The sequence below is a fragment of the Brassica napus genome, chromosome C4 (genome assembly GCF_020379485.1).
Source record: "Brassica napus cultivar Da-Ae chromosome C4, Da-Ae, whole genome shotgun sequence".
Classification (NCBI taxonomy): Eukaryota; Viridiplantae; Streptophyta; class Magnoliopsida; order Brassicales; family Brassicaceae; genus Brassica; species Brassica napus.
In genome coordinates this window covers 62,849,701-62,876,928 of record NC_063447.1, presented here as the reverse complement: position 1 = coordinate 62,876,928, position 27,228 = coordinate 62,849,701, and the positions used below count along the sequence as shown (strand labels likewise).

General features: G+C 40.0%; 6 protein-coding genes and 1 long non-coding RNA gene across 23 annotated transcripts; 3 read left to right on the top strand and 4 right to left on the bottom strand.

Annotated features, from left to right (window-relative positions):
* Positions 1 to 269: 269 nt before the first annotated feature.
* LOC106392312 (protein CHLORORESPIRATORY REDUCTION 6, chloroplastic) lies at positions 270 to 1,525 on the bottom strand. The gene is made up of 3 exons (XM_013833129.3): positions 1,146 to 1,525; positions 916 to 1,047; positions 270 to 830 (listed from the first exon to the last, which is right to left on the bottom strand). Exons 1-3 carry the CDS (start codon positions 1,333 to 1,335, stop codon positions 400 to 402), a joined length of 753 nt encoding a protein of 250 aa, XP_013688583.1. The 5' UTR covers positions 1,336 to 1,525; the 3' UTR covers positions 270 to 399.
* A 1,042-nt stretch (positions 1,526 to 2,567) lies between these two features.
* Positions 2,568 to 4,736, top strand: LOC106392313 (tubby-like F-box protein 3). Of its 2 annotated transcripts, none has more exons than XM_013833131.3 (4): positions 2,568 to 3,335; positions 3,417 to 3,558; positions 3,623 to 3,802; positions 3,897 to 4,736. In XM_013833131.3, exons 1-4 carry the CDS (start codon positions 2,927 to 2,929, stop codon positions 4,357 to 4,359), a joined length of 1,194 nt encoding a protein of 397 aa, XP_013688585.1. In that variant the 5' UTR covers positions 2,568 to 2,926; the 3' UTR covers positions 4,360 to 4,736. The 2 variants fall into 2 exon arrangements, with proteins under 2 accessions (XP_013688585.1, XP_013688584.1); XM_013833130.3 differs by having other exon boundaries at positions 3,414 to 3,558.
* Positions 4,627 to 7,597, bottom strand: LOC106392314. The gene is made up of 2 exons (XR_001278750.3): positions 5,014 to 7,597; positions 4,627 to 4,920 (listed from the first exon to the last, which is right to left on the bottom strand). It is a non-coding gene; the product is annotated as an uncharacterized LOC106392314 (long non-coding RNA).
* Positions 7,598 to 8,021: 424 nt separating this feature from the next.
* Positions 8,022 to 8,726, bottom strand: LOC106394606 (glutaredoxin-C13). The gene has a single exon (XM_013835172.3). The coding sequence runs from the start codon at positions 8,688 to 8,690 to the stop codon at positions 8,283 to 8,285; it is 408 nt and encodes a 135-aa protein (XP_013690626.2). The 5' UTR covers positions 8,691 to 8,726; the 3' UTR covers positions 8,022 to 8,282.
* Positions 8,727 to 11,987: 3,261 nt separating this feature from the next.
* Positions 11,988 to 13,780, top strand: LOC106392315 (WD repeat-containing protein GTS1). The gene is made up of 6 exons (XM_013833132.2): positions 11,988 to 12,202; positions 12,288 to 12,648; positions 12,723 to 12,833; positions 12,923 to 13,014; positions 13,100 to 13,184; positions 13,262 to 13,780. The coding sequence occupies exons 1-6, from the start codon at positions 12,087 to 12,089 to the stop codon at positions 13,625 to 13,627; spliced, it is 1,131 nt and encodes a 376-aa protein (XP_013688586.1). The 5' UTR covers positions 11,988 to 12,086; the 3' UTR covers positions 13,628 to 13,780.
* A 41-nt stretch (positions 13,781 to 13,821) lies between these two features.
* Positions 13,822 to 14,833, bottom strand: LOC106392317 (translocator protein homolog). Its single transcript, XM_013833133.3, has one exon. It carries the CDS (start codon positions 14,538 to 14,540, stop codon positions 13,953 to 13,955), a length of 588 nt encoding a protein of 195 aa, XP_013688587.1. The 5' UTR covers positions 14,541 to 14,833; the 3' UTR covers positions 13,822 to 13,952.
* Positions 14,834 to 15,029: 196 nt separating this feature from the next.
* Positions 15,030 to 26,460, top strand: LOC106394339 (beta-glucosidase 3). 16 transcript variants are annotated; one of them, XM_048755351.1, is made up of 18 exons: positions 15,030 to 15,470; positions 15,729 to 15,775; positions 15,858 to 15,904; positions 16,010 to 16,119; positions 16,256 to 16,354; positions 16,678 to 17,179; positions 17,261 to 17,324; positions 24,064 to 24,113; positions 24,248 to 24,323; positions 24,426 to 24,497; positions 24,607 to 24,694; positions 24,805 to 25,045; positions 25,124 to 25,239; positions 25,313 to 25,536; positions 25,665 to 25,690; positions 25,771 to 25,858; positions 25,943 to 26,039; positions 26,127 to 26,460. In XM_048755351.1, exons 6-18 carry the CDS (start codon positions 16,994 to 16,996, stop codon positions 26,446 to 26,448), a joined length of 1,650 nt encoding a protein of 549 aa, XP_048611308.1. In that variant the 5' UTR covers positions 15,030 to 15,470; positions 15,729 to 15,775; positions 15,858 to 15,904; positions 16,010 to 16,119; positions 16,256 to 16,354; positions 16,678 to 16,993; the 3' UTR covers positions 26,449 to 26,460. The 16 variants fall into 16 exon arrangements, 14 of the variants coding, with proteins under 14 accessions (XP_048611308.1, XP_048611306.1, XP_048611309.1 ...); XM_048755349.1 differs by lacking the exon at positions 16,010 to 16,119; XM_048755352.1 differs by having other exon boundaries at positions 15,729 to 15,904.
* The last annotated feature ends 768 nt before the right edge of the window (positions 26,461 to 27,228 follow it).

Here is a 27,228-nt window from a genome sequence, read left to right as displayed (position 1 = left end):
AATCATCAACACATGAATTAAGTAGGTAGAGGATAAAGTCGGGTTACAATACAGCACTAAACCAAATAAAGATAAAGAGTGGAATCAAACTTGCCGGTGAGTGTCCCCAATGCTCATGGGGTAGATGGTAAGCACAGAAAAGAAGCCACTAACGATCTTGTTGCAATGCGTAGAGCAACTACCCTATGGACTTGATCTCCAAAAGGATGTGTTTGTTGAGAGACTCGCTGCCGCCAAGACGTTTCTTGTAGCTCAAGTTAACGTCTAGGTAGTAGAATTTTACTCTCTTCTTTTACAGATTTTAAATTTAAATCTCTGCTAGAGAATGGTTCTTACATAATTATTATTTTTTTCTGAGAGATGAAGCACACAGTTAAAGGGGAGGGAGGAAACAAGGGCCTAAAGAGAATCGGTGGTTGTTTGATAATGATCGTATTGATCGATCAAGTCGAAGAGCTGGTCGCCGATACCGAAGCCGAGCATCCTGGCCATGTCGGAGGTCTTGAGCCGGGGCTTGGGGACAGCGTGACGTTTGAGCCATGGATAAACGACAAACACTTTGCTCATGACGAACAGCTCCAAGGCCTCGGGATTGAAAACAACACCCATTCTCAAGCTCATCTGGTGAGGGACCAGCATGGCGGCGTAACGAGCAAGCTCTCCGGCTCTCCAGTCTAGAAGGAGAGGAAGCCAAGGGTACGTGGCATCCAGCCTCACGAACCACAGCCTTATGTCCGGATACTCCGAAAGCTCACGCGGATCCCCTGCGTCTTCTCTCCTGTAATTGATCGTGAATCCGATGCTCCGATCCAGATACTCTCTTGGATCAGCTACACACAAAAATCATCATTGAGATATTATTTCCACCACCATCCTCAACATTTTGAATGTGGAGATAGATGATTGATTGATTACCTGAGGAAGGCGAGGTAATGCCGGTGGCGGTCTGAAAGGGCGATAAGTCAAGCCGCTGAATTGAGTCGTTGTCTATGACTACTTCGTATCTGCCGCTCGTTGGAGGCATCGGAGGTTCCACTTTATCTGTATCTGCTTGCTCCCAAATTTTCACACTTTTATTTTTGTCTGAACAAGTTTATTATATATAGTAGTATTATTTGGCAAAATTTGAAAAAGTAAGAAGGTACCGTCGTGAGAGTCGAAGGCTGAGATGTCGAAATTGCCAGAAGGATTGAAGGCGACAGAGACAGATACATCCTTCTCTGCTTTCCTCCCTCTCAGGGGCAACTTAACAGCAGCTGAAAACAGCGGAGAAGAAGTCGCCGCCGAGGATGATGGGATAATCCACGGGACTAGACCTGCCTTTGCTGCCGCCATTGGACTACCAACTTCAAATGATGCTCTCTCTCTCTTTCTCTCTTTCTCTCTTTCTTTCTTTCTTTCTTTCTGTCTTATACATTTTGTGTGGTGTGGTCTCTCCTTTCTTTCTTTATCTTCTTCCTTTTGGCCTTTTCTGTGTTTATTATCCTCCTTCTCCTTTGATAAGCTTTAAATGCATTTCTTCTTCTTCTTGTCTAACATATAAATATCCAATCAAACCTATTAGTTATAGTTAAATGGCATCTAACTCTGTGTACACTACTCTAGTCATGTTAAACTAATTGCTGATCTATCCAAATGGCTATTTATTTTCTTCCAGCTAAATAAAATAGTAAATATACCTACTATACTATATACTATACCTGCCAAATTTAGGCAGCATCAATAGCATAGGGTGGGTACAAGAATAAGTCCTCCAGCAGTTATGGCCCATTTACTGCTTCTCTTCAGCCCATATCGATACTAGTATAACTTCCATCTAACCCACCCAACAACGAATGAGATTAATTAAACCTAATTATAGGGATTTTTTTTTATTTTTTTTATAAAGACTATGGATTTTGACCAAATCAACATTTGATTTGGTCCAAAAATCCAAAAAACTTTTTCTTTTTGTTATCGAAAAGGAACATTTAATCGTAAATTAAATAAAAATGAAAGACGGTTAATACCTTTTGGACTTTCAGAGTGGCCAAAGTGCCGGTGATCACGGCAAACCAAAAAACAAAAAAAGTTTAATCCTACTTATTTGATTTGACAACTTAATTATTTATTTTACTTTTAACCCCAAAAAAAAAATTTATTTATTTTACATTGCGTAAAAACGGGGAAAACAGAAAGCTTTATCGTAGTAGTATAGAATAATAATATTTATTATTATTGTATCCTTCTTCTTTTTGTTGGTATAAAAAAACACACACACAAATCTTAGGTATTTGTACTTTGTATATGATTTTTTCTTTGAACAAATGAAATATTTGGTAGCCAGTTACCAGTATTTCCAGATTAAACTACAACTAAAAAAAAAAATAAGCTCTTTTTCAAAAAAAAAAAAAAAAAAAAACTACAACTAAAAAAAGAAGATAAATTCATAGAAGAACATAAATAAAAATACACACGTTATGTGCTAGGGATGCAAATGTATTTATTTGTTGCCAAATTTAGCTAAAAATTAAATAGACCATAATAACAATTAAATATAAATAAAATAAAATAAAAAAGAGAGGGAGGCGATAGGATAATAACTAACAGACACACATACATATATTCACTCCGCCGTCGAGGGCCAAACCCTAAATCCATTTCAGCTGACCGCTTCTTCTGCTGCAGTAAGAAAGGCATTTGGTTTGTGAGTGTTGTCGATATCGAAACCCGAATCTGAGACTGACCAAGTTCGATCCGGATTCTATTGTTGCTCAGTCAGCTCAATCCATCCCCATGCCGCGTGGGAAGTGAAGCAATCCATAAAAGTTTTTTTTTTTTTTTTTTAATTCCTTAGTTTCCCATAGCTGCAGTGGTTTTTGGGATTCTTAGATCTGAATTGGAAAGAAGGATTAGATAAAAAATAGGATAGGAGAAGAAGAAGAGGATGTCGTTGAAGAGTCTGATACAGGAGATGCGGGGAGAGCTTGGGAGGAAAGGATTCGGGTTTGGTAGATCGAGGTCTCAGCGCGTGGTTCAGGACTCTTGTGTCGATGCTTTCAAGCAGAGCTGCTGGGCTACGATGCCCCCTGAGCTCCTGAGGGATGTTCTCATGAGGATCGAGGCTTCGGAAGACACGTGGCCCTCTAGGAAGAATGTTGTTGCCTGCGCTGGTGTCTGCAGGAACTGGCGTGATCTCGTCAAAGAGATCGTCAAAGTTCCTCAACTTTCCTCCAAACTCACTTTCCCAATCTCCCTCAAACAGCCCGGTCCCAGAGGATCTTCGCTTGTTCAGTGCTATATCATCCGAAACCGCACCAATCAAACTTACCATCTCTACCTCGGCCTCAACCAAGGTCAATATTAAACACTCTTCTTCTTTGTTTGTTTGTGAATAATAATAACACTGAAGAGTTTGCTCTCTTCTTCTTCAGCAGCAGCTGCTTCTGCTTCTAATGATGATGGAAAGTTCCTTCTTGCTGCCAAGAGGTTTCGGAGGCCAACTTGCACTGACTACATCATCTCCTTAAACTCTGTTGATGTCTCCAGAGGAAGCTCTTCCTACCTCGGAAAGCTTAGGTCTGCCTCCTTTTTCATATATCATCATCATCATCATCTTTCTCACTGACTTTCCTTTTTTCAGGTCTAACTTTCTTGGGACCAAGTTCACTGTCTACGATGCTCAGCCCACCAATCCTGGAGCTCAGCTTACCAGAACCCGTTCTACCAGACTTCTCTCTTTGAAACAAGTTAGCCCCAGAGTTCCCTCTGGCAACTATCCTGTCTCACATATCTCTTATGAGCTTAACGTCTTGGGCTCCAGGTAAGCGCTTATCTTCCTTTCTTTTTATTGAGAGAAAATAAAAAAAATATTGTTGCTCTCTAGTAATAATGGCTTTCCCTTGTTGTTGTACCAGAGGACCCAGGAGGATGCAGTGTGTAATGGATGCCATCCCTGCATCAGCAGTCGAACCTGGAGGAACAGCTCCAACTCAGACGGAACTTGTCCACAGCAATCTCGATATGTTCCCCTCATTCTCCTTCTTCAGGTCTAAATCAGTTCGTTCAGAGAGTCTCCCCCAGCCTGCTCAAAAGGAAGGCCTGCTTGTCCTCAAGAACAAAGCCCCCAGATGGCACGAACAGCTCCAGTGCTGGTGCCTCAACTTCAATGGCCGAGTCACTGTTGCTTCCGTCAAAAACTTCCAGCTCGTAGCAGCTCCTGAGAACGGACCTGCTGGACCTGAGCACGAGAACGTGATTCTCCAGTTTGGGAAGGTAGGCAAAGATGTGTTCACTATGGATTTCCAGTACCCTATCTCTGCCTTCCAGGCCTTCACCATTTGCCTTAGCAGCTTCGACACCAAGATAGCATGTGAATGAACCCCACCCCACCCGCAGCCGCCAGGGTTATTTAGTTGTTGTATCATCATGTTGAAAGAGAGAGAAATATGGCTTTGCTTTGGCCCTCTCATTGTCTAAGAAGTGTGTGTGTGTGTGTGTACTGTACATATTAGTTTCAAAAGCCTTGGCAAAGTCCATACAAGGAGAGAGAGAGAGAGAGAGAGAGACTCAAAAACGATGACAGTAGACTGTGTTTGTTGTTGTTATTCCGTTGTATCTTTAGTGATTGTAGTTCCGGACTATATGATTTCATCCCTCTGATATTTTTATTCTCAATGTTTTTTGGTATTTTTTTGAAAATGTAATCCAGACAATGTTTAATATTTCTGAGACCAAATATATATAAGATTTTTCCCTCTGAAGTTCTTAATATTAACATGGATAACAATTATCATCTACAGGAGAAGCTACGCTCTTTCTTGTGATAAGACTCCGGCGAGCGATCAATAATAAGAAGGAAGAAATGGAGGTGCTGGTGGTGGTGGTGGCGGCCCTCCAAAGCAATCTCGTAGAAGCCAGCAGCAGCAGAGACAAGATAGACTGCAAGAAAGACTCAACAAACATATCTATCATCAACCCCTTTTAACTCTCATACAAATACAAATAACAATGAACCAGATATAATGTCTTTACCAGGAACATATCATGTCTGAAAATCCAGCAAAGAACCCACCAATTGGTGGAAAGATCCCTGATCCTCCAAATCCTGGTCCCCATCCAGGTCCGGGTCCTCCTGGTCCTGGTCCCCATCCAGGTCCGGGCCCTCCTGGTCCACCGGGTCCTCCAGGTCCCATGACAAGTCTTCAAGAGTCTGGTCAAGATGTGGAAGAAACCTCTAATTCAGTAATCTTGTGTGAATGCATGAAGACAGGAGGGGTTCTTATTATATAGCAAAGTTTGTTGGTAGAATGGAGATAACTTTATTGAAAAGGAAACGAAAACAAACGGAGGATAGATAGCAACAAAGCTTCTCCAAGGGCTAATGGTTGAGCACGAGAGAGAGACAGAGAGAGAGAGAGAGAGCTGCAACTACTTTTCCTCTCATCTCCATTCTCTCCACCAAATGGTCAAAAAGTAACATTAGAAGTCGTCTGAATTCGTTAAGTGGAGACGCAAACAAAGATGAGGGTAAATGGTTTTTTTTCTCAAGCCCAGTGATATTATGCTTTTAGAGAGCCATGAAGCATTCCAAGTATGTGGGTTTAGGGATTTTCAAAAGCATTTGGGTTCATTGGTCAACTATGTTACTACTTACTACAACTTAAGTGATATGTGTGGGCTTAATTCAAAAGCATAATTGGAAGTTTGGAACAAAGACGTAATCATGTGTGGGCTTAATTCAAAAGCGCAAATTAACCCAATGTTTGTTTTGCTCTCCTAACGCAGAATCTCTCGTTTGTCTAGCGTCAGAGTACTTTTTATAGCATTTAGGTAACTATCTCGTGTGATCAGGATTTTGAAACATATATTATTATTCTAGTGAAGATGTATTACCGGTCCTGAAAATGTCAAGGATAGAAAGCAACTAAGAAATTAAAACCCATTTATTAAAGACCATATTAGTATTGAAAAGAAAAACATCTGTTTATGAAATGGAGATCACCTTGCTTACATAAAGCAACTACATTAACCACTAGACTACTTAAAAATGAATTAAGGCTGAAAACCTAGCTAAACTTCTATTGGTTTTCTTCAGGATCAGCTCTGGTAGTATAGTATTTTTTGTGTTGTGGATATTTTACGTTCTTAGATTGTTTATCCCGTTTGGTTCAGTCATTTTCACTCAACATGCATGTCCTTATAATGTTCGAATTTTTATTTGTGATCTCGTTGAGATATGCCGTACCACATTTCGCATGTGTGATGTGAATTACGTCTCTCTTATAGTACTAATTAAAGATTACGGCTCTTATTGTTCAAGCCATAATAAAGTAAACAATTAATCAATTCTAATTGAACTAACGTAGGGCTCTCACTGTTTAAGCGGTCTAAGTGAACTTCTGAGTTTTATTTTGTGTTTATGTCTTATGCTCAGCTCTCTTCCATCTCACATTGTTCGCTATCAACTAGCCACCTATATCTAGAATGCGCACAAGTGCAGAACATTGCGTACTATATATTGCATCTTCATTTTTACTGAACTGAAATTTTTATCAGAAAGTGATAAAAACGCTTAACTTAAGCTGTTTTAGGTGAATCATTGTTATGTTTGGAAAGTGTCACATACATCAAAAAAAGAAAAAAAACAAATTCACACAAGCTAAAAACTAATTTGGATGATTTAACCGACTCGTATCCAGAACATACACATAAACGTAAAATTTTGTTCTATTAAGCACGAATAAAAATTAAACTGAAACCGAATGTGATATTATTCCACTTTGGTGAATTATAATAGTATTTGCATGAGCTTCGTCACTCTTTAAAAAAGCAAAAAGGGACCATTTTCTCAAGTAATCATAGAGGTTCTCTATAACTCTATATATATCTTCTTCTTTTTGGATACGAATATGTAGCCTAGAGGGGTATGCTTTTCTCACGCGCCGGTCAAAGAATCTTGGATCTTATAACAGCGACAACAAGTGAATGTGGATGTGGTTCTTACTTCGTACACGTCTTATACAACTCCCGATGAGATTCCCCTCCAACTCCCACGATCCCAAGTAGTTGGAGTTCAAGAAAAGTTGTCCCACACATCTTGTAAAGCCCCTTCTACTTTATTACCTTTTTCATTCAAGAGCGAATCATATTTTCATGAAAACTTAAAGGTCTATATTGTAAGCTTTTACACGCTTCTGGTTCGACGACAACTTTAAAGTATTGACAATCGTGGTAACTTAAGGGAAATTTTGATAGTCTATATATATAATATATCAGATAATGTGGGAACAATTATTTATTCACGTCATTAAAATGATGAAGGGGTGCTAAGTGTTCTATAATATTCAAATATATCCAGGATGCACTATGAAACGAAACGTTGATATATCAATTGGTCATAGATGAAATATAAATTGATTACAGACATAATATAAAAGCATCAGCAGCAGTGGGATTGGGATTGGGAGTAAATCCATATAATTAAGTTTCTCAAATATCTTATTATTTAAAATTTATAATTATATATATATATATATTTTTTTTTTATATAACTAATAAATATGAGTTATTTGGTGTTTGGGTATTTCAATAATAACTGAAAGAGAATTTTTTTTGGAAAGAGAGACGTTTTTCACTTTTCTCTTCCATATTTTCTTTCTGTGACTACAAAAAAAAAAAAATATATATATATATATACATATATTTGTAATGGCAAGAATGTTACAACAACAAATTATCCCTTGTATTTTGTGAATACTCTAATATAACAGAGTGTATACTTCATTTTAACATGTTAGTTGACTTACGTTCGAATTAAAATTCTGGAGCCGCCTTCTTGGTTAACATATCACACAGTGTTCTTCTTTATAAGCCGCCTTCATGGTTAAAATCCACAAGTAAGCTAGTATTTTCAGAACATGCAAGCTTGTCCATGTCGTTCGGTTGGAATATCTCTCGTTGTTAAAAGTATGGAAAGTCTTTTCAATATTGGAGATCCAAAAAAATAATGTCAAACAAAAACAAATGAAAGAAAATAAACATATTTTGAATACTCTTTTCATTAGCATATATAATTAAACAGAGACACATACGTACATCAACATACACCAGTTGATTAACTAGAGTAAAACAGGAAGATGCTAAACAATAGAAGACACATATGATGAATTTCAGAAGAAGAACTCATCCGATTTCTATCTAGTAGCTAGTATGAGTCGAGCTCACACTCAAGCTATAAGAACTTTTATTGTCACTGGCTAGATAATAAGATTAATTATATGAAGGATCTCGATCGAGTTGGTTCAATTGGCCTGGTAAAGGAGGGACTGATAGGGTTTGATCAAGGGGACGAGAGAACCACTAAGGTGAAGGGACATGACTTCATTGGTGGAACCAACGAGCTTGCCACCTACGAAGACAGCTGGCACCGCCGTGGAACAGCCAATACGGAGGAGAGCCTTCTCGATTTCGCGGCAGTCTGGATCGTTGTCGATCTCGTGGATCGTTGGTTGAACCCTAAGGTCACGGAACAGGATCTGAACGGTGTAGCAGAGACAACATGAGCTCTTCGTGAAGATCACCACTCCTTTCTCTGACGACATTCTCATCACCTTGTCCATAATATCGATGTTTGTTTTGTGAATTAAGCTTTTAGCCTTTATTGGTCGATGTTTGTTTTGTTTTGTATGATTTGAGTTTGTAAAATGCATGAAATCTTTAGTGCTATATATAGCAAGTTCGTGAGTGAGTCTTTGGATTCTTTTTATTTCTTTTATATACATCGTCATTTAACAATATTAATTAGTTGTTCTCGAATACGATTCGAACATTGTTATTTATTTCACCCTTTTGTGGGTGGGTGTTAGGGCTCGGCGTTCGGTCTTCGATATTCGGGTCAGGTTCGGACCGGTTCCTTTTAGGTTCGGTCCTATATATTTAGATCCAATAGATATTTGTAAATTTTTGGTTTGGATCCGGATCGTTTTTTTTTTCGGATCCAGATCGGTTCAGATCTATAATTAAAATACTTGTAAAATACATGTAATTTCCGGATCCGTATCGGATTTGGGTATTTAGGACCTGATAAAAACATGAAATACCCAAACTCCATCAAATTTAGTCGATATTTGTCATATATATCTAAAACTTTACAAAATAACTTAAACTAAACTACTAATAATTTTTTTTTAAAAAAAATTAAACTCTAAATTTAACATTTTAAAACTTTATATTACTTAAAAATTTTATAAAATAATAACAAATATTGTTAACAAAAGATATTTCAACTAAATCATAAGTCAATATATACAAAATACAAACAAAAAATCATAGTTTTGGATATAAATGTTTTTTAGTCTGGTAAAAATTGGTTCTTATCGGATCGGGTCTATTAGGATCGGTTCTTTTCGGCTCCAGGTCTATTCTGGTCGGTTCCTTTCGGTTCTAGTTCTTTCGGATAAAAAAATTTTGAACCCAAAAGTACTTGTAAATATTCAGTTCGGTTTTGGATCGAGTATTTTTAGGCCGGTTCCGGTTCGGATTTTTCGGATGCAAGTTAAAATGCCCAGGCCTAGTGGGTTTACTCGTAAATAATATTTACAATGCGAGTGAAAGTGTCATAAATATGCGTGAATGTTCTGCATGGCCAGGCCCGCGTTAAGTTTAGGGTTAAGACTTAAGAATCAAAAAGTGATTATAAAACGATATGCATGATTGCATTTTGGAGGGGGAGGGGGGTTAATCACGTTAGGGCAGCCGGCATGCAGCATTAAAGGAGGGTGTTATTAATCCAAGAGTTCTTCACCCATAATATTAATAAGAAAACAGAAAATGGCAGAGAAAATAAAATTGTTGAGACTTTAGTAATGTAACTGTTTGCAACAAGCTAGGTTTTTGCTGGCAAGCCTGCAAGCAATTGTTACAATGATGTAGAATACCTTTGATATAATACACTATATAATACATTAATATATATATATATAGAACAATTCCAAAGGGGTTTGTAAAAAGTATCTAAACTCTATAAGAAAATGAAAAAAAAAATTGGAGAGAAAATTACAACGTATCTTCTTTTTCTCAATTTTAAGAATTTCTCATTCATCTCTAATGCTATGTGTCTTTCATCCATAACTCAATTTTCTAAAAATAATTAAAATTGAATTATATAAGTATATAATGTTATAATATTATTATTTTGGTGATAAGAAACTACACTTTAGAGCATGATTATTGGGGGGGTTCTTAGAGTAGGGTTCTTAGCGGAATATAAGAACCATCTCTTAACTTTTAACTAAAAAAAGTTAAGAACCGGCTCTTAAAACTCTTATTTAAGAACCGGTTCTTAGTTTTTTTAGTTAAAAGTTAAGAGACGGGTTCTTATATTCCGTTAAGAACCTCACCCTGTGGTTCTTAAAGTGGGGTTCTTAACGGAAGTTAAGAAACTGTTTTTTAACTACAAAAGTTAAGAACCGGTTTTTAAAGTTCCTATTTAAGAACCGGTTCTTAGCTTTTTTACTTAAAAGTTAAGAAATAGTTTCTTAACTTCCGCTAAGAACTCCTTCCTAAGAACCCCGAGTTAATCATGCTCTTAGAGCACCATTAACCAAGGGTGCTTGTAGGGTGCTTAGATTTTTTTTAAATTAAAAAAAAAGGAAAGAGAAGAAGAAGAAGAAAGAGGAGTGTTTAATTAAGCATCACAAGCACTAGGTGCTTGCACTATTCGCGGACCCCAATGACACGTGCCGACCACGATTGGTTCGTTTTTTTTTTTAATCAGAGAGAAAACCAAAAAAAAAAAATTAAGCACCCTAAATGGGGTGATAGTATTAATGATGCTCTTAGGATTCCGTACACGTTAATAATATTATTATTTTAGATACTGCTAATGGATGGAGGTCCTATTAGGATTCCGTACACGTTAAAAATAATCAAATCAGACTACAGGAAAACGAAGAGAAATCAAACAATATGTTATAATTTTGAGTATTCAAACCAATTTCGTAAGAAAACTAGGATGATACTTGCAAACGATATGTGGGGACATAAAAATCAGCATATATGGTAGAAGCTAGTATCGTAGACACCCCCTCACCCTAGAAGAAAGAACGAAGAAGTTGTCAATTTATAATCTAAAACGATTCTGGTAAACATATCTTCATTGATGATGATTGAATCTTTGTGAGAAGAAGATTCGAGCTTTCGGTGAGAATATATATATATATATATATATGCATTGTCGATAGCATAGGACACTGTGATTCCGCTAACACCAACTTGCCAAAGACAAATATTCTTTAATTCTTTTGTAAGTAAAAAAATATTCCTTCTTTCTTCTAGTCTTTGTCTCTCTTGCCGGACGCACATGAGTCATCTCTGCTGCTTCATATTCTTGCTTTGCTTTTCCGATTGTTTAGTAGCTTTTCATGTGCTTTATTCTCTTTGATGTAATCGATACTGTTAGCATATTATATATAATTAGTTATATACTACGTAGATACTCCTTTTCTCCAATTGCAGAAGATAAATTGCTAAAACCATATTCATTTTTGGTTCGCTCTAAGAACTTTATTTTTTTGGTGTAACTAAGAACTTATTTTTTTGGTGTAGCTAAAAACTTTATTTTATAATTGAAAAACTTTGTTATATATTACATTATAGCTGCTCCATATGATCCGCTGATAATTAAGTAATATATCCAGGATTCCTAAAGATTTTGAAAACGACAACCGATTCCTAAAGATTTAGCGGAATGTGCCGGGTTTAGTAAGCGGGCGAAGCTAGTTTTGTAATAGTTTGATTTAGGAACTTTTGTTCAAAATGGACTTGTAACCAGATCTGATTTTCCGATGTTTCGGGTTGAATGAATAAATATAATTATATTAAAAGGAAAAAAAAAAAGCGTCAATAAATGTCCAAAAACAAAGGCATAGAATGGGCCATGACGTTTGTCAGAAAATGCAAAAGACAAAGCGGATCCAGTGTAAACTACTAAACGCAAAAAAAGAACTGTTGGGTCATAAATGGGCCCTGAGGTTTAGTAGGGAGAAAGAGGTGTTCATCATTTTAGTAAACCCTAACAAACAAACTCGAGTCGAGTGGGTCGGGAGATGGAGGTGGAGGTGGAGGTGGAGTCGCAGCAAAATCGTCAAGCTCAGAGATTTGGTCTGAAGAACTCAATTCCGACCAACTTCGGCTCTGACTACGTCTTCCAGATTGTCCCAAAGTAAGCAAAGCAAATCTTCCTCTTTTTAAAACCAAAACCAAAACCAAAACTGAGAGAGATCCTTTTCTACTTTACTTTTTGACAGAGTGGATTGGACAGCAATCGCGGTGTCCTTGTCGACCAACACCGTTAAGCTGTACTCGCCGGTGACAGCTCAGTACTACGGGGAATTCAAAGGACACACGGATACAGTGAATCAAATAGCGTTTTCATCGGACCTTCTTCACTCTTGCTCCTCGGATGGTACCATCAGATCTTGGGACACGCGCTCTTTCCAGCAGGTAGCGTGTATTGATGCTTCTGATAATGGTCAAGAGGTTTTTAGCTTCTCCTTTGGAGATCATCTCCTCGCTGCTGGATGCAAGGAGCAGGTTTGTCTTTGGGACTGGAGAAACTCTAAGCAAGTTGCTTGTTTACAGGAATCCCACATGGACGACGTCACTCAGGTTTGTGTTTCGATTTAAGTCTCTTTCTTGCTTTGCATCTCTTTTATTTGTTGTTAAAATTGTGTAATTGCAAGGTACACTTTGTTCCTAACAATCGGAACAAACTTGTTTCTGCCTCTGTTGACGGTTTGATTTGTCTCTTCAACACTGAAGGTGATATCAACGACGATGACCATCTCGATTCTGTAAGTTTTTTTTTTTTTTTTTTTAAAATTCTTTTTTCCCAAGAATACATGAGAGAGAGAGAGAGAGACCAGACCCCTCCCCCTTCCAGGTGATCAACGTGGGAACCTCAGTTGGCAAGATAGGTTTCCTTGGTGATTCCTACCAAAAGCTCTGGTGTCTCACTCACATTGAAACCCTTAGGTACCCCCCCCCCCTTTTTTTACACTCACTCTGGCTTAATTGATGAGCTGATTTCTCTAATTGGTGGTCATCCTCCCTTTTCTAGTATCTGGAACTGGCAAGATGGAAGCTGTCAAGTCAACCTAGATAAAGCTCGGGAGCTCGCTTCTGATTGTTGGAGTCAAGATAATGTCAATAATCTCTCATTCCTCTTCACGTTACAACACACTTTAGATACCTAATCTTTCTCCCTTTTTTTTTTTTGCAGGTTGACTATTTTGTTGATTGCCATTGTCCAGGAGGTGACGACTTATGGGTGGTAGGTGGAACCTGTGCAGGTACCGTCGGTTATTTTCCGGTGAACTATAAAAGCCCTGGATCTATAGGCCCTGCTGAAGCCATTCTTGGTGGAGGTCACGTAGATGTCGTCAGGAGCGTCCTGCAGATGCCTAGCGAGTATGGAGCATCCGCAGGTTTATTCGGGTGGACTGGGGGTGAAGATGGACGCTTATGTTGCTGGAAGTCCGAAGATAATTCTGCTGCTGGGAACAGCAACAACCGGTCTTGGACTTCAAGCGAATTGGTCGTTAAGCCCTCAAGGAACCGCCCAAAAAACAGACACTCTCCTTACTAAGGAAATGCATACATTGTTCTGTCCTCTTGGGTGTCTTTATTGTTGTAACAGTAACCAAGACAGTTGCTTGAGCTTGAGATGTGTGTTATCCTCTCTCTTCATATTTTTTTGGCATTTTCTTTAAATGAAAGTTTGAAAGATCTAATTTTCAAATGATTGTTTATGTGAATTACCCCATACTGAGAAGAAAATTGGATCAAAGCAACATCTTTATTTATAATATATATATCACAAAACACTCGTAAGAAAAAGAAACACTTAATTACGACTCTACAACAAACATGGAATCCCCAAAGATCGATCATCACGTCTGTCGTTGGCTTTCTCAGGCGATTGCGAGCTTTACATTCACGGCAGCTACAAACGCAGTACAAGCCAAACACGGCTTTACCAAATTACCAGCGACAGGACTGATCTCATTAAAGGCCTTGTAGCATCCAAACAAGGCCGCAGACTGACCCAGCCACACCACAAGCCCGGCCAATCCTGACCCGACCAGGAACGTAACCGGACCCCAAAGCAAACAAAGCGTAAACTGAGCCAAGTAAAGATACAGAGCATTAGGCTTCTTGTGGAATCCACCGTCCACCCATACGAGCCACGCAGCCAAGCCCATCAGACCGCTCGACGCCAGGCGAGTGACGTGTAGGACCCACGGAGGTGGGATCCACGACGAGGACCGAGCACGACTGCCGTAGCCGCCGAGGAAATACGTTTCGAAGAGCATCACGAGCACAGGAGCCGCAACCGCTACCGTAAGCGATTTAAGACCGCGTTTGGCCATCGCCCTCTTTTGGTCGCGTTGGCCTTTGTTGTTGTCATCTGCGTGTTTCCTGTCCGTCTCGGCCGTAGCGGTGGTTGCCGCGTCTCTTTCGTCTCCTCCACGATGCCTGACTGTGTCCTGAGAATCCATTACAACGTCCAACGCAGGAGGATACTAAGATTTGAGATGGAGAGATTGAGCAAATGAAATGAGAAGAAGCAGCTTGGTCAGAGAATAATCAGGAGCTTAACTTTATAGGATAAGAATAACAAGGCAAGAGTACAGGCTCTGGTGTTTGATAGACAAGTGGCGAGCCCTTGACAGAGATGTGATACACGTGGAATGCGAATTATAAAATTTGTTTTTGTTTTGGATATGAATCGACTCTCTGAAAGAAAAAATGGTGGACACGTGCTTATTATATGCCCATGCCTGCATGGCATAGAAAGCTTTTTCGACGATTACGATGCTACCAGCTTAATTAAAATATATATTTATATGTATTTTCGCAGTCGTGGGAGCGGGCGAAGAAGACAGACACCGGTTGACAAATTAAAAAAAAAAAGGACAGATACCGACTAATAATTTGGGCTTTTCTATGGGCTTCAACTAAAGATAAGTGACATTACCACTAGACCAAAGATAAAGTTAACCTTTTTAGCTAATCATTGATGATTATAGTAACTGGGTTTTTAACAAAAATAAATGATTTAATTAAATCAAAAATAATTATAAAGTTCATTACCGTCTTTAAGTGAGGATTCTCGAAACCGATTTTAGTGGGGGTTTCACAACCACGTGTCAGCAAAGGAAAGACACCAGATTTTTTTTTTCTATTTTCTATTTTCTTTTCTCTATTTTTTTTTGTTTTCTCATCTTCTCCGTCATTCGGCGAAATCCACCACCTCTTCTTTCGGCTTCTCCGTCAGAAACGATCGACGACTCTGTCGATCATCACGGCGTGTCCTCCGTGTTCTCCGTCAGACGAGCACTCGAAATCCACCGAGAGGACATCATGATTTGGATGCTGATTACCGTCAGCTCTCCCACCAAACTCTCTCTTCAATTCTTCTATTTTAGGTTCTCTTCTTCCTCTACCTCTGGTTCCTTATCAACATCTATTTGTATCATCTTGGGAGTGTTATTCTCTGGTGATTGAATTTTTGAAGCTTAATTAGCGAATTGAATCAAATATTCCTATGCTAACAAAAAAAATCAGAAATAGAGGTTCTTGTTGATGTTTATAAAGTTTACAAAGTTTGTATAATATGCTTCTCGGTTTTGTATTGTGTTTTGGGTTAGATAACTTCAGTCCACGACTTGAATTACTTGTCTCAGATGCTGTGAAGAGGCAGATGACTAAGAACGATGAAAAGCATCAAAAGGTACAAACTTTTTTAAAACCCAACAAGATTCGATTCTTTATTCTTTATTATCATAGATGATGACATGGTATTGGTCGGTAAGATTTCAACCTGACGTTACCATATCATGGAGAGACTATTTCATTAGAGGTAAACTAACTTAAACTATGTCCTGCCCTTCCTTTGGCCATTACTTCTTGTGTGATTCAATATATATATGGTAGTGAGAACTTTCTGCAACTTTTACAATGCAAGGTATCAAATGCGATGACATTTTTTGCTCACTCTTGATTCAACTTCAGAAATACAGAGTTTGACCTGTTTTGAATATTAGTCAGATTCGAGTTTTTTATTTAAGTTTGAAGGTTCGTAATCTTCGTTTTTGTAGATTTTAGTGATATGGATCTATTATCAGTCTCATGTGGGTTATTTGCTTTTGAATATAAACCATTTTGCATCAGTTACTTACGGATGTTGGTTCTGCTCTTTATGGTAATACAGGAAGGAGAGTTACTTGTGCTGCTTACAGATGGTAGAAAGCTAATGGGAACACTCTGTTCTTTTTGATCAATTGAGAAGAAGAGGAAGCCCGTCTCTAAGGTAATCTCAACACACTCCATTCTCTTTATCTTTATGATGCATTGTATTCAAATTCCAAGTCTTGTGATGTGGGTTAAAGTTAAAGCGGGTTTAGGAATTTTCAACCATTTCTGATATAGATTATTTCATTTTGATGATGCATTGTATTAATAATTTTTTTTTCTAAAAATCTTTAATTAAGAAACTCCCATTGGACCACTTAAAATGGAAGTTTCTTAACTAAAGTTTTTAGGTTACTTTTATTAATTAAAAAGTCATTAAGAAACCCATTAGGAGTGATAGGGTTAAATCATGCTCTTATACCCCCTTTCTTTCTTCTCCAGATACAATTGCACAATGATTATGGGAAGTTTTAACCTCACTCATTGTAAACCATATGGAAGGACCAGAGGCATTGTATTTTTCCATCTAGATCAGACAGATTTTATTCGGAACAACTCTTTGTGACAAATTAGAACTTGGTCTAACTGATATGATTGGCCGGCAAAAAATAAATAAAAACAATAATAATAATGACTATTGGAAGTAGATACACAGAAAAGAAACTGGATACAGAAGAGACACTTGTGTTATCCTTAGTCACACAAACTTAACTCGCGGGTAGGTGGGGTGTGTGAAAGGTTGTTGCCGTCTACTTTTATGGGTTTCCACGAGTTATGGAGGAGAGCCAAAGAAACGGAGAGAGAGAGAGAAATGGATAGGAGGAAACTGTATGTGCTTACCATTTTCGTGACTCTCTCTGTTAGATGCGGCTGCGTTGCTAATTACACCAGAGACGATTTCCCTCATGACTTCGCTTTTGGATCTGGAACTTCTGCTTATCAGGTAAGGAATACTAATATTTTCTTCTTTCTTCTCCATCAATCTCTCAACTGAAGAACAAATGTTTGTTTGGTCTCTACAAAGTGGGAAGGAGCTTATGATGAAGACGGGAAAAAGCCTAGCGTCTGGGACACTTACGTTCACTCTCGTAACTCTTTCTTTCTCTTTTCATACCTTTGGACTCTAGTTCAACCGTTGCTCGCTCTTACACTCTAAACATCATCAATCTTGCATGTTATATACACTACGTATTCACCATAATTATTATAGTGTTTCTTGACTCTACCATCAATTTTGGATGTATTCTTCGTAAAATAGAAAAAATAAAATAAAATGCTATTCCAGGCACGATTATAGAGGTTGGTTATTAACCGCTGACACAATCTGCTACCTGCCTTTACCCGCAAGTTTCTTTCCCCTTTCTGGTCTGAAACTTCTGAAAAGTTCAAACCATTTTCAAATTATTCCCCTTCTCGTCTTTACCCAACGGTCTCTAGGAAGTGGCCAAAAATTCTCCGGGTTCTTCCCCCGACTTTGCTCGGAGGGACCGCCGGAAATCGCCTTCTCACCACTGAGAACCACCTCCAGCCATGAAAACCACCGGAAAGACCCTTTTCTGCACAAACCACCTCATGTGAGGTGAAGCTAGGCACTAACTCGATTTACAACTAGGAGGAACGGATTCGTTTTCCAGTTGTTTTCTGTTTCTGGCCTGTGGCTTTCCCTACGGCTGTTTATTGTGTGTAGTACAGAGTTGTACCCCCGAGAGAGGAGACTTCAATCTTTGTAGATTGACTAGTTCACAATCTTCCAAATCTCAAGATCTGTTTCACATCTCCTTCAGTCAACAACTAAGATGCATAAGAGACTCTCTTCTGCCGAAAAAGGAAAAGGACTAGCCCTAACCTCCCAAGAAGAGGCACCCAGGAAAGCTAGAGTACGAGTCACAACTGAGACTCCGGATAACTCCGCTCGATTCCGACAGCTCAACCTTACCTTGATAGGGAAGGTAACAAACCCATCAGTTCAAAAGGTCTGGACCCTCATTCCTTTCTTCACCGACTTGTGGAAAACAGAAAGAAGACCTGTTGGCTCAGATTTGGGTCAAGGCCTATTCCAATTTCAATTTGAAGAAGAAGCTGACCTACTAGGGGTTTTGGAAAAACGCCCCTACCACTTTGCTAAGTGGATGATAATATTGCAAAGATGGGAGCCAACTATCTCCCCGTCGTTCCCATCACTCATACCTTTCTGGATTAAGGTTCAAGGAGTCCCGCTTCACCTATGGACTGAGGCCACTATCAAGTCCATAGGAGAGGACATTGGAATGTCCGAATCACTCGAGATTACTTCTCTGGCCATCCGAATGAGAGTTCATGTCAACGGAAGACTCCCATTAATCAAGTCTTCAGTAATTGAGTATGACAATGGAGATGAGGTCATAGCAACACTGGTCTACGAAAGACTTGAAAAACATTACTCTCAATGCAATAGACTGGACCATGAGCTCAAAGATTGCCTCGAAGCAAAGGCACTAAAGAAAGCAAGGGCTCTTGCGGCACCAGAACTCTCTACAGGGAGCTACTATAAGGAAGACAGATCAAGAGAAATGACGGCCCACTCTCTGCAACAGACTCCCCGTAACTCTGGAAACTATCGCCCCAAAGAAACCTACCAAAACAGAAGAGATCTGAGATATGAGGTCCTCGACCGTAGGCACCAACGCCTAACGGAAAATAGGAGTATCAGTAGGAATTTAAGCTACAAGAGGCAGGAATGGCAACCAAAAAGCGCTAATAGCTTACGTAACTTGGGAAGAGAGGACTCCCGAGATAGAAGAGATACCCACTCCGCGTCAAACAGGCTCAGAGTTGAGCCTGAACCTGCAAATCACACTATCACGAGGAGCACCATCAAGTTCACGAATCTCCAAGTAAGATACGGCCCCCCCCTCTGCTCCCCCCTCTGCCCTACTAGGACTGACACTCGACATGGAGAAGGATCAAGCTCTCCAAAAAACAATCAAAACCAAACTGCAAGAGGGACTCCTCTTCGTTTGGCCCCACCAAACTTACATGATGAGTTTCTACCTAAGGAAGCAATGGAGGAAGCTTTAGGGGAGCTTCGAGACGTCATGTCACAGTACACCTGTTGTGTGGACCCTACAGAAAGTGCGGCAAGGAAAGAACGGATGCGTCAAGCCAAAAACCAGGGTGAATTGGAGGAAGCGGCAGCTCGTATGGTCCGTAATGCGCTGAAAAATCAAAAGAATGATGATGGCCCACTGCTCCAGAAAATTCCTCAGGGGAGGTTACCGATAACTCAAAGACTAGGACCGATACTGATCAGCCCTAACCAATCAACGGCAGAGGCAAATACCTCCACACAGGAACGTGTTCCGGCTACCCTCCGGTTGGGACCGATAAACGTTGTATCTGAAGATACTGAGGTTGCAGTAGCTCCAACAGTGACTAAGAGGTGACCGGGAAGACCCCCAGGCAAGAAGAGGCCTATAGTACCCTCAAGTCCTAAGCTTCTGATTGGGCAAACCTCACGTAAGAGGAAAACTCAACAATCAAAAACTCCCAATTGCAGAAGAAAGCTTACACAAGAACAGGGAAAGACTAAACAAAAGGGCACTTCAAGGAGCAACTCAACTAGCCAACGTGATGAGGATCCCCCCGCAGCGAACTTAGGATCTCAAAATTCTGATGACCAACCGATCTGCAACATGATTCCAAAAACTAGCAGGAGGAAGCCGGGTTTTCATACCCGGGCAGATCCCGCTCCTTAGCAATAGCGAGCTGGAACTGTCAAGGGTTGGGGAACCCCTTGACAGTTCGTCGACTCCGGGAGATAAAGAAAGCTATACATCCTGATATTCTATTTCTTATGGAGACAAAAAACCCCAATGACTTCGTACTCAAGAAACTAAAGCAGTTGGAGTATGATCATCATCACTTGATATCACCGGGGGGACATGGCGCGGGAGGCTTAGCCCTTTTCTGGAAATCACATATTAAGATTGATGTTATCTACTCTAATGTGAACCTCATTGATACAATTATTGAATACGAAGGAAAGTCCTTTTTTGGATCTTTTATTTATGGAGACTGCGACAGAGCACAGAGACAACTCCAATGGAACCATCTCCTTAATTTGGCCATAACCCGGGACGCCCCGTGGTTTGCGACGGGTGATTTCAATGACCTTCTCTGCAGTGAGGAAAAGTCAGGCGGGCCAGCAAGGCCAGAAGGATCATTTACAGACCTTCGAACCTTATTTTCGGAAGGTGATCTATTTGATCTGCGCCACTCCGGAGACCCGCTGTCTTGGCGAGGCCAAAGGGGAGAACATTTTGTTCGATGTAGACTGGATAGAGCAGTGGCTAATAGCTACTGGGCTGAAACTATCCGATGGCTCGGAGTCAATACCTAGAGTATGAAGGGTCTGATCATAAACCGCTAATATCCTTTCTTGAACCGGATAACAAGAAGAGACGGGGACCTTTCCGGTATGATAGAAGGTTGCGAGACAATCCAGAGGCAAAAGAGATTATAAAAGAAGCTTGGAACCAAGCGGGGAACGTGCCTATAAGAGAAAAAATTGCATTGACAAGAAGAGCCATTACTGAATGGAACAATAGCCAGCAGAGAAATAGTAGGATTATCATCGAAGAGAAGCGAGTGGAACTCGAAGCTGCCCTCACCTGCCCAACAAATAATACGAGGCTCATCCAAGAGATCACATCCAAGCTAAACGAAGCCTATCTAGCGGAGGAGTCGTTTTGGAAGCAACGAAGCAGATTACTATGGTTAACGTTAGGGGATCGCAACACCAGTTTCTTTCACGCAACCACCAAAAACAGAAAGAGGGCAAATTCATTCTCTGTAATAGAGAATAGCGAAGGACAGTGCGTTTACAAAGAGGAGGAGATAGCAAAGGTTATAGTCCAATATTTTGACACTATGTTTACCTCCACACCAGCCAGAGGAGATAGTGCAGCAACAGTCCAGCACGCTCTGCAACCATTAATAACCGACGAGGATAATGCAAAGCTGATTGAGATACCGTCGGCAGAGGAGATCAGGGATGCAGTGTTCTCTATACATGCAGAAAAAGCCCCCGGACCCGATGGATTTTCGGCGGGGTTTTTCCACACACACTGGACAGAGATCGGAACAGACATAATCCATGAGGTTCAGAGCTGCTTTGCGTCAGGTACACTCCCGACCAACATCAATACTACCTTTGTGCGACTGATACCGAAGATATCAAACCCACAACGAGTTGGAGACTACCGTCCTATTGCTTTGTGTAATGTGTATTACAAAATCTTCTCAAAAATCTTGACCAAGAGACTACAACCACTACTAGCGCTGCTTATTTCAGAGAATCAATCCGCTTTTGTCCCCGGAAGAGCAATCTCGGATAATGTCCTCATAACACATGAAGTTCTTCATTGTTTGAAAACTTCAAAGGCTGAGAAGCGATGCACGATGGCTGTCAAAACTGAAATGAGTAAAGCCTATGATAGGCTTGAATGAGACTTCATCTCTCTTGTACTCTCACGCCTAGGCTTCCACTCGAGGCTGATCGTGATGGTTATGCAATGCATATCCACTGTTACATACTCCTTCCTCATCAACGGCTCGCCTAGAGGAAGAGTTACTCCGACCAGAGGCATCCGCCAAGGCGATCCTCTCTCACCATACATATTTATATTGTGTAGTGAAGTTTTGTCGGGGCTATGTAACAGAGCACAAGAAGACGGTTCTATACAAGGTATCGCTGTGGCTCGGGGGTGTCCCCGTATAAACCACCTGCTCTTTGCGGACGACACCATGTTTTTCCTCAAAGCAACTAAGGAAAGCGCGATATCATTGAAGAACATCATCACCCGATATGGAGACGCATCAGGTCAAACCATAAACTGTGAGAAATCGTCAATTACCTTCTCCAAAAAGGCTCCCGCCTCGCTCAAGGATGCAGCGAAAACAGTGCTTCAAATCAGCAAAGAAGGGGGAGTAGGGAAGTATTTGGGCCTGCCGGAACATTTCGGACGGAAAAAACGTGACATCTTCGCTTCGATCGTCGACCGAATCAAGCAAAAGGCGAAGTCCTGGTCCACAAAGCAGTTATCAACGGCTGGGAAGTTGGTAATGATTCAAAGTGTGCTATCGGCGATGCCGTCACATGCCATGACATGTTTTGAGTTACCCGTATCACTCTTGAAACGCATCCAATCTGCCATAACTCGTTTTTGGTGGGAGGATAAGGTGGATAAAAAGAAAATGGCGTGGATATCTTGGGACAAACTAGCCAAACCTAAAGCTCGAGGTGGATTAGGCTTCAAAGACTTCAAGAGCTTCAATGAAGCTCACCTTGCAAAGATCAGCTGGCGCATACTGCAAAACCCTTCCTGCCTGCTGGGAAAAATCCTACTTGGGAAGTATTGCTCCTCACAGAACATACTGGAGTGCTCAGCACCCTCTTCAAGTTCCCATGGTTGGCATAGCATACTGGTAGGAAGAGATCTACTAAAGCAAAATCTCGGCTGGGTCATTGGAAACGGACAATCAGTCAACATCTGGTCAGACCCGTGGCTAGACCTGTCGACGCCAAAACGCCCTATGGGACCAGCACCAGAACGGTTCACGGACAGCCTTGTAGCGGACCTTTTGGCTACCGAACCAGGAACGTGGGACATACATAAGATTCGAGAAATTATTCCCAACATGGAAGAAGACATCTTACGTATAAAACCAAGCTTACTCAGTCAACCAGACAAACTCATATGGTTAGGCAGTAAGTCAGGCAACTACTCCACAAAGTCTGAATACACCATAGCATTAAACTCCTCCTCTGATGCACAAACAAGGACGCAAGAGGAAAGTCCACAATGGTACAAAAATGTCTGGAACCTCAATACGACACCTAAAGTGAAGATGTTTGCTTGGAAAGCACTTAAAGGAGCTATACCAGTAGGAGTGCGCCTGGTTGAGAGGCATATTAATGTCGACCCAAGCTGCAAGAGGTGCAGCCAACCCGAGTCTATCATTCATCTTCTCTTTCATTGTGTTCATGCACAACAGGTATCGGAACTCGCTCCCCTAATTGGAAACTTTGATTTTAGAGGAATGATAGATTTGAGGATGAGTTGGCCTGTGTTATGGGCGCTACCTAGTGCCCCACCAACCGGAATAGTAGTAGGACAGCTTGTTCCATGGGTGATGTGGGCTTTGTGGAAGGACAGGAATAAACTTTATTTTGCTGGTAACTCTGTTTCCCCTGCGGATACTCTGCTATCAGCAATCACCGCAGCAAGAGAATGGTCAACTAATCAAAGTAGCGAGAAGGTTTCTTCTCCAAAAAAACGTTTGTACACTCCCCCAAACATCCAGACAAACGCTGTCTGTGTGCGCTCAGATGCAGCGTGGAGAGCCCTAGATAATGTTGCCGGACTGGGATGGACAGTGACAGACGCAGGGCAAACACTATCCTTCCAAACTCGAACACGGTCGGTGAGCTCACCCCTTCTTGCGGAAAGTTTGGCTCTTCGAGATGCCCTTCTCTGCTGCAAGTCAAAGGAATTCACTTCTCTAAGATGCGAATCGAACTCATATGAGCTTATCAAAGCTATCAATACCAAGGAACCGATTGCAGAGCTGCATGGATCGCTCTCAGACATTCACGCTCTTGTTTCCTCCTTCTCTTCTGTATCTTTTAATTGGATCCCCCGAGATCTCAACCTTGTTGCTGATAAACTTGCAAAGGATGCTGTGCTGTTAGGTGAAGTCTTTATGACTCCCACCTAATTCTCGTTATGGAAGTTAATAAAAGTTCTGTTCAAAAAAATAAAAATAAAATGCTATTCAACTTGGTAGGTAACATGGAGAATGGAGACAAAGCTTGTGATGGGTATCACAAGTACAAGGTCCCCCCCCCCCCCCCCCCCCCCCTTATTCATCACCAAGCAGACTCTTAAGATAAAGAGTGTGTGTTTATTATATAGGTTTTACTTTTGTTTTATCACATAATATACGATCAGATTTCCTGCTCACTCTGCAGGAAGATGTGCAGCTGATGGTTGAAACTGGCTTAGAGGCATTCAGATTCTCCATCTCTTGGTCTAGGCTTACACCCAGTTAGTGTCTTCTTTTAAAGTGCTCCCCCACATTTTATATTTTATTTTATTTTTCCACTGGAAGAGACCAATGAAGTTCATGAGCTCTTATCTCATTATCAGATGGAAGAGGTTCTGTTAACCCAAAGGGTTTACAGTTCTACAAGAATTTCATCCTTGAACTTGTATCCCATGGTAAGACCCATCTTCATTTATCCACTTAAAACCTATTTTTCTGCCCTGTGTGTTAAAGAGTGTCCTTGTAACTCCTATTATTAACTATTATGTAACCTAACTACTACAGGAATTGAACCACATGTTACACTGTACCATTACGATCATCCTCAGCAACTCGAGGATGAATATGGAGGATGGCTCAACCGCAGAATTATGTAAAGGCTAATCAAACTGGCGTTTACCTACCTTCGTTTTTTTTACATAATTCTAGAAGAAGAAAAATGACCGGAAAACTACTAACACCTACTTTTTTATATTTCCGCAGAAAAGACTTTACAGCTTATGCAGATGTTTGCTTCAGAGAGTTTGGGAACCACGTAAAATTCTGGACCACAATAAACGAGGCTAATATATTCACTGTAGGAGGTTACGACGGTGGGAATACACCGCATGGTCGTTGTTCTACCTGCTTGTCAGGCAACTCATCGACTGAACCATATATCGTAGCCCATAACTTGCTTCTTGACCACGCCTCTGCTTCAAGGCTATACAGACAAAAGTACAAGGTAATACTATACCTTGCTTTCTACATTTTATAAACCCTCTCTTGATCAATGTGTGAGTTGATGACAAACATTGCGCAGGATACACAAGGAGGTTCTGTAGGCTTTAGCATATTTGCAATAGGATTTAGACCTAGTACAAACTCCAAGGATGATGAAATGGCAATCCAAAGATTCAAAGATTTCTTCTTCGGCTGGTGAGTCAGGGCACAAAAAGGTTACAAGGAGAGGATTTATACATACAAAATCTAATTATCATAAATCCCTCAGGATGCTGGGGCCTCTTACATATGGAGACTATCCAGAAGGAATGAAAAGAATACTAGGAACAAGACTGCCAGTTTTCACAAAGAAAGAATCAGAACAAGTTAAAGGCTCCTCTGACTTTGTAGGGGTCATTCACTATCTTGCTGCTTCTATCTCAAACGCCCAATCCCAACCTTCTCTTCCAGGGAACTCTGCTTTTTTTACAGACATAGGCGCGTCTTTGACATGTAGGAATTATAACCCCCAATCTTTTTGAACAACCAAAACAAACTCTTTGCTCTTTATTTTTTTTGGGGGGGGGGGTGGGGGGGGGGCTAATCATCTCCTCTTTTGTTTTACTGCTCGGGATGGACAGACTCTGGTAACTTCTCAGCTTTCGAGGTAAGAATTTCAATGATGAAAAACAAATACAGAATGCTGTTTCTCCCTCCCTCCCTAACATTCTCGTTCCATATTTTCAGTATGAAGTTGCTCCATGGGCTATGGAAGTGGTCCTGGAGTATATAAAGCAGAGCTATGGCAATCCTCCTGTCTACATTCTTGAGAATGGTCTCTTTCTTTCCTTTTCTCTATCTATCTATCTCTTTTTATTCTTCTGAATCCTATTGCCTATTGCCTATGCAAAACGAATAGGTAAACCGATGAAGCAAGATTTGCAGCTACAAAAGAAGGACACGCCAAGGATTGAGTTTTTAGATGCTTATATTGGCGCTGTGCTCAAAGCCGTTAGGTAGTAACTACAATGTTCCTTTCTGGAACTTCTCTTATCTCTTCTTGTCTGTGTAATAATGGTGTAACAAGAGACTACTACGTGCAGGAATGGATCAGACACGAGAGGTTACTTCGTGTGGTCGTTTATGGATTTGTATGAGTTGCTAAGCGGATACAAGTTTAGTTTTGGATTGTACTCTGTGAATTTCAGCGATCCTCATCGCAACAGATCTCCCAAACTCACTGCTCATTGGTACTCTGCTTTCCTCAAGGGCAACACCACCTTTCTTGGCTCCCAAGGCATCACGCAATGTGCAATGTTGAAACTGGAAACTCATTCTGGGCCACGTAACGTTGAAAGCGACCATGCAAGTTTTAGAAGCAGAGTTGCATGGTCTGGCAACTTAAAAAGAAAAATAAATTTTTGAGGATTGAATCCACTTTCAACTAAAAAAAACGGGGGGGGGGGGGGGGGGGGGGGGGGGGGGGGGTGGGGTGTTATATAGAAATCTTCAAACATGTTGATAAGAAAAAAAGAAATCTTCAAACATTTAATTATAAAATGGAATATGAAAATTATACCTCAAATAAAATCAAAGAAAAACATAGAAAACTGCATGCCACTAAATTTGCTAGGAACTCAACGCTTTTAAAACTGAACTAGATTTGGACCCGCACAACCGTGCGGGTATTAATTTTCATGTTTATATATATTTTACATAATTAGAATATATTTTTAAGTTACTTATATATTTAAATGTTTATATATAATTATTTTAAATATAACAATTTGATAGTTTTCATGCTGTAAGTTAATTGATTATTTCAAATCATCACATATATTTGGTATTTTTTAATATATATATTTTAAAATTATTTTTTATTCAATTATTATGATCCCGAACCGTAATTCAAAGCGTTATATTTCCTTTATCAATATATTTTTATGTTTATTCATTTAAGATAATAACTATATATATATATAAAGTTTAAGATAATTTTATTTTATACATGAATTATTTAATTTACTAATGTTAACCCATTCAACCAACATATTATATTTCTAGCATAAATTTTTAAAAGTTGTGAAAATAAAATATATTAATTTATCAGTTTAAAATAATTTTACCATATTTAGTTAAATACAATGTTTTATTTTAAAATGATAGATAAAATAAAAGAAATCTTCAAACATGTTGATAAGAAAA

Bases quoted from the DNA above. Each gene is read 5' to 3' on its own strand.
- LOC106392315 (XM_013833132.2), top strand. From the start codon at position 12,087: ATGGAGGTGGAGGTGGAGGTGGAGTCGCAGCAAAATCGTCAAGCTCAG. The intron at 12,203-12,287 runs GTAAGCAAAGCA...ACTTTTTGACAG, and splicing joins GTCTTCCAGATTGTCCCAAA to AGTGGATTGGACAGCAATCG. The intron at 12,834-12,922 runs GTAAGTTTTTTT...TCCCCCTTCCAG, and splicing joins ACGATGACCATCTCGATTCT to GTGATCAACGTGGGAACCTC.
- LOC106394339 (XM_048755347.1), top strand. From the start codon at position 21,778: ATGGTTATGCAATGCATATCCACTGTTACATACTCCTTCCTCATCAAC. The intron at 25,240-25,312 runs GTGAGTCAGGGC...TAAATCCCTCAG, and splicing joins AAAGATTTCTTCTTCGGCTG to GATGCTGGGGCCTCTTACAT. The intron at 25,691-25,770 runs GTAAGAATTTCA...CCATATTTTCAG, and splicing joins GTAACTTCTCAGCTTTCGAG to TATGAAGTTGCTCCATGGGC.
- LOC106392312 (XM_013833129.3), bottom strand. From the start codon at position 1,335: ATGGCGGCAGCAAAGGCAGGTCTAGTCCCGTGGATTATCCCATCATCC. The intron at 1,048-1,145 runs GTACCTTCTTAC...GGGAGCAAGCAG, and splicing joins AGCCTTCGACTCTCACGACG to ATACAGATAAAGTGGAACCT. The intron at 831-915 runs GTAATCAATCAA...TTTTGTGTGTAG, and splicing joins CATTACCTCGCCTTCCTCAG to CTGATCCAAGAGAGTATCTG.
- LOC106392313 (XM_013833130.3), top strand. From the start codon at position 2,927: ATGTCGTTGAAGAGTCTGATACAGGAGATGCGGGGAGAGCTTGGGAGG. The intron at 3,559-3,622 runs GTCTGCCTCCTT...TCCTTTTTTCAG, and splicing joins TCCTACCTCGGAAAGCTTAG to GTCTAACTTTCTTGGGACCA. The intron at 3,803-3,896 runs GTAAGCGCTTAT...TTGTTGTACCAG, and splicing joins CTTAACGTCTTGGGCTCCAG to AGGACCCAGGAGGATGCAGT.
- LOC106394606 (XM_013835172.3), bottom strand. From the start codon at position 8,690: ATGCATTTTACAAACTCAAATCATACAAAACAAAACAAACATCGACCA.
- LOC106392317 (XM_013833133.3), bottom strand. From the start codon at position 14,540: ATGGATTCTCAGGACACAGTCAGGCATCGTGGAGGAGACGAAAGAGAC.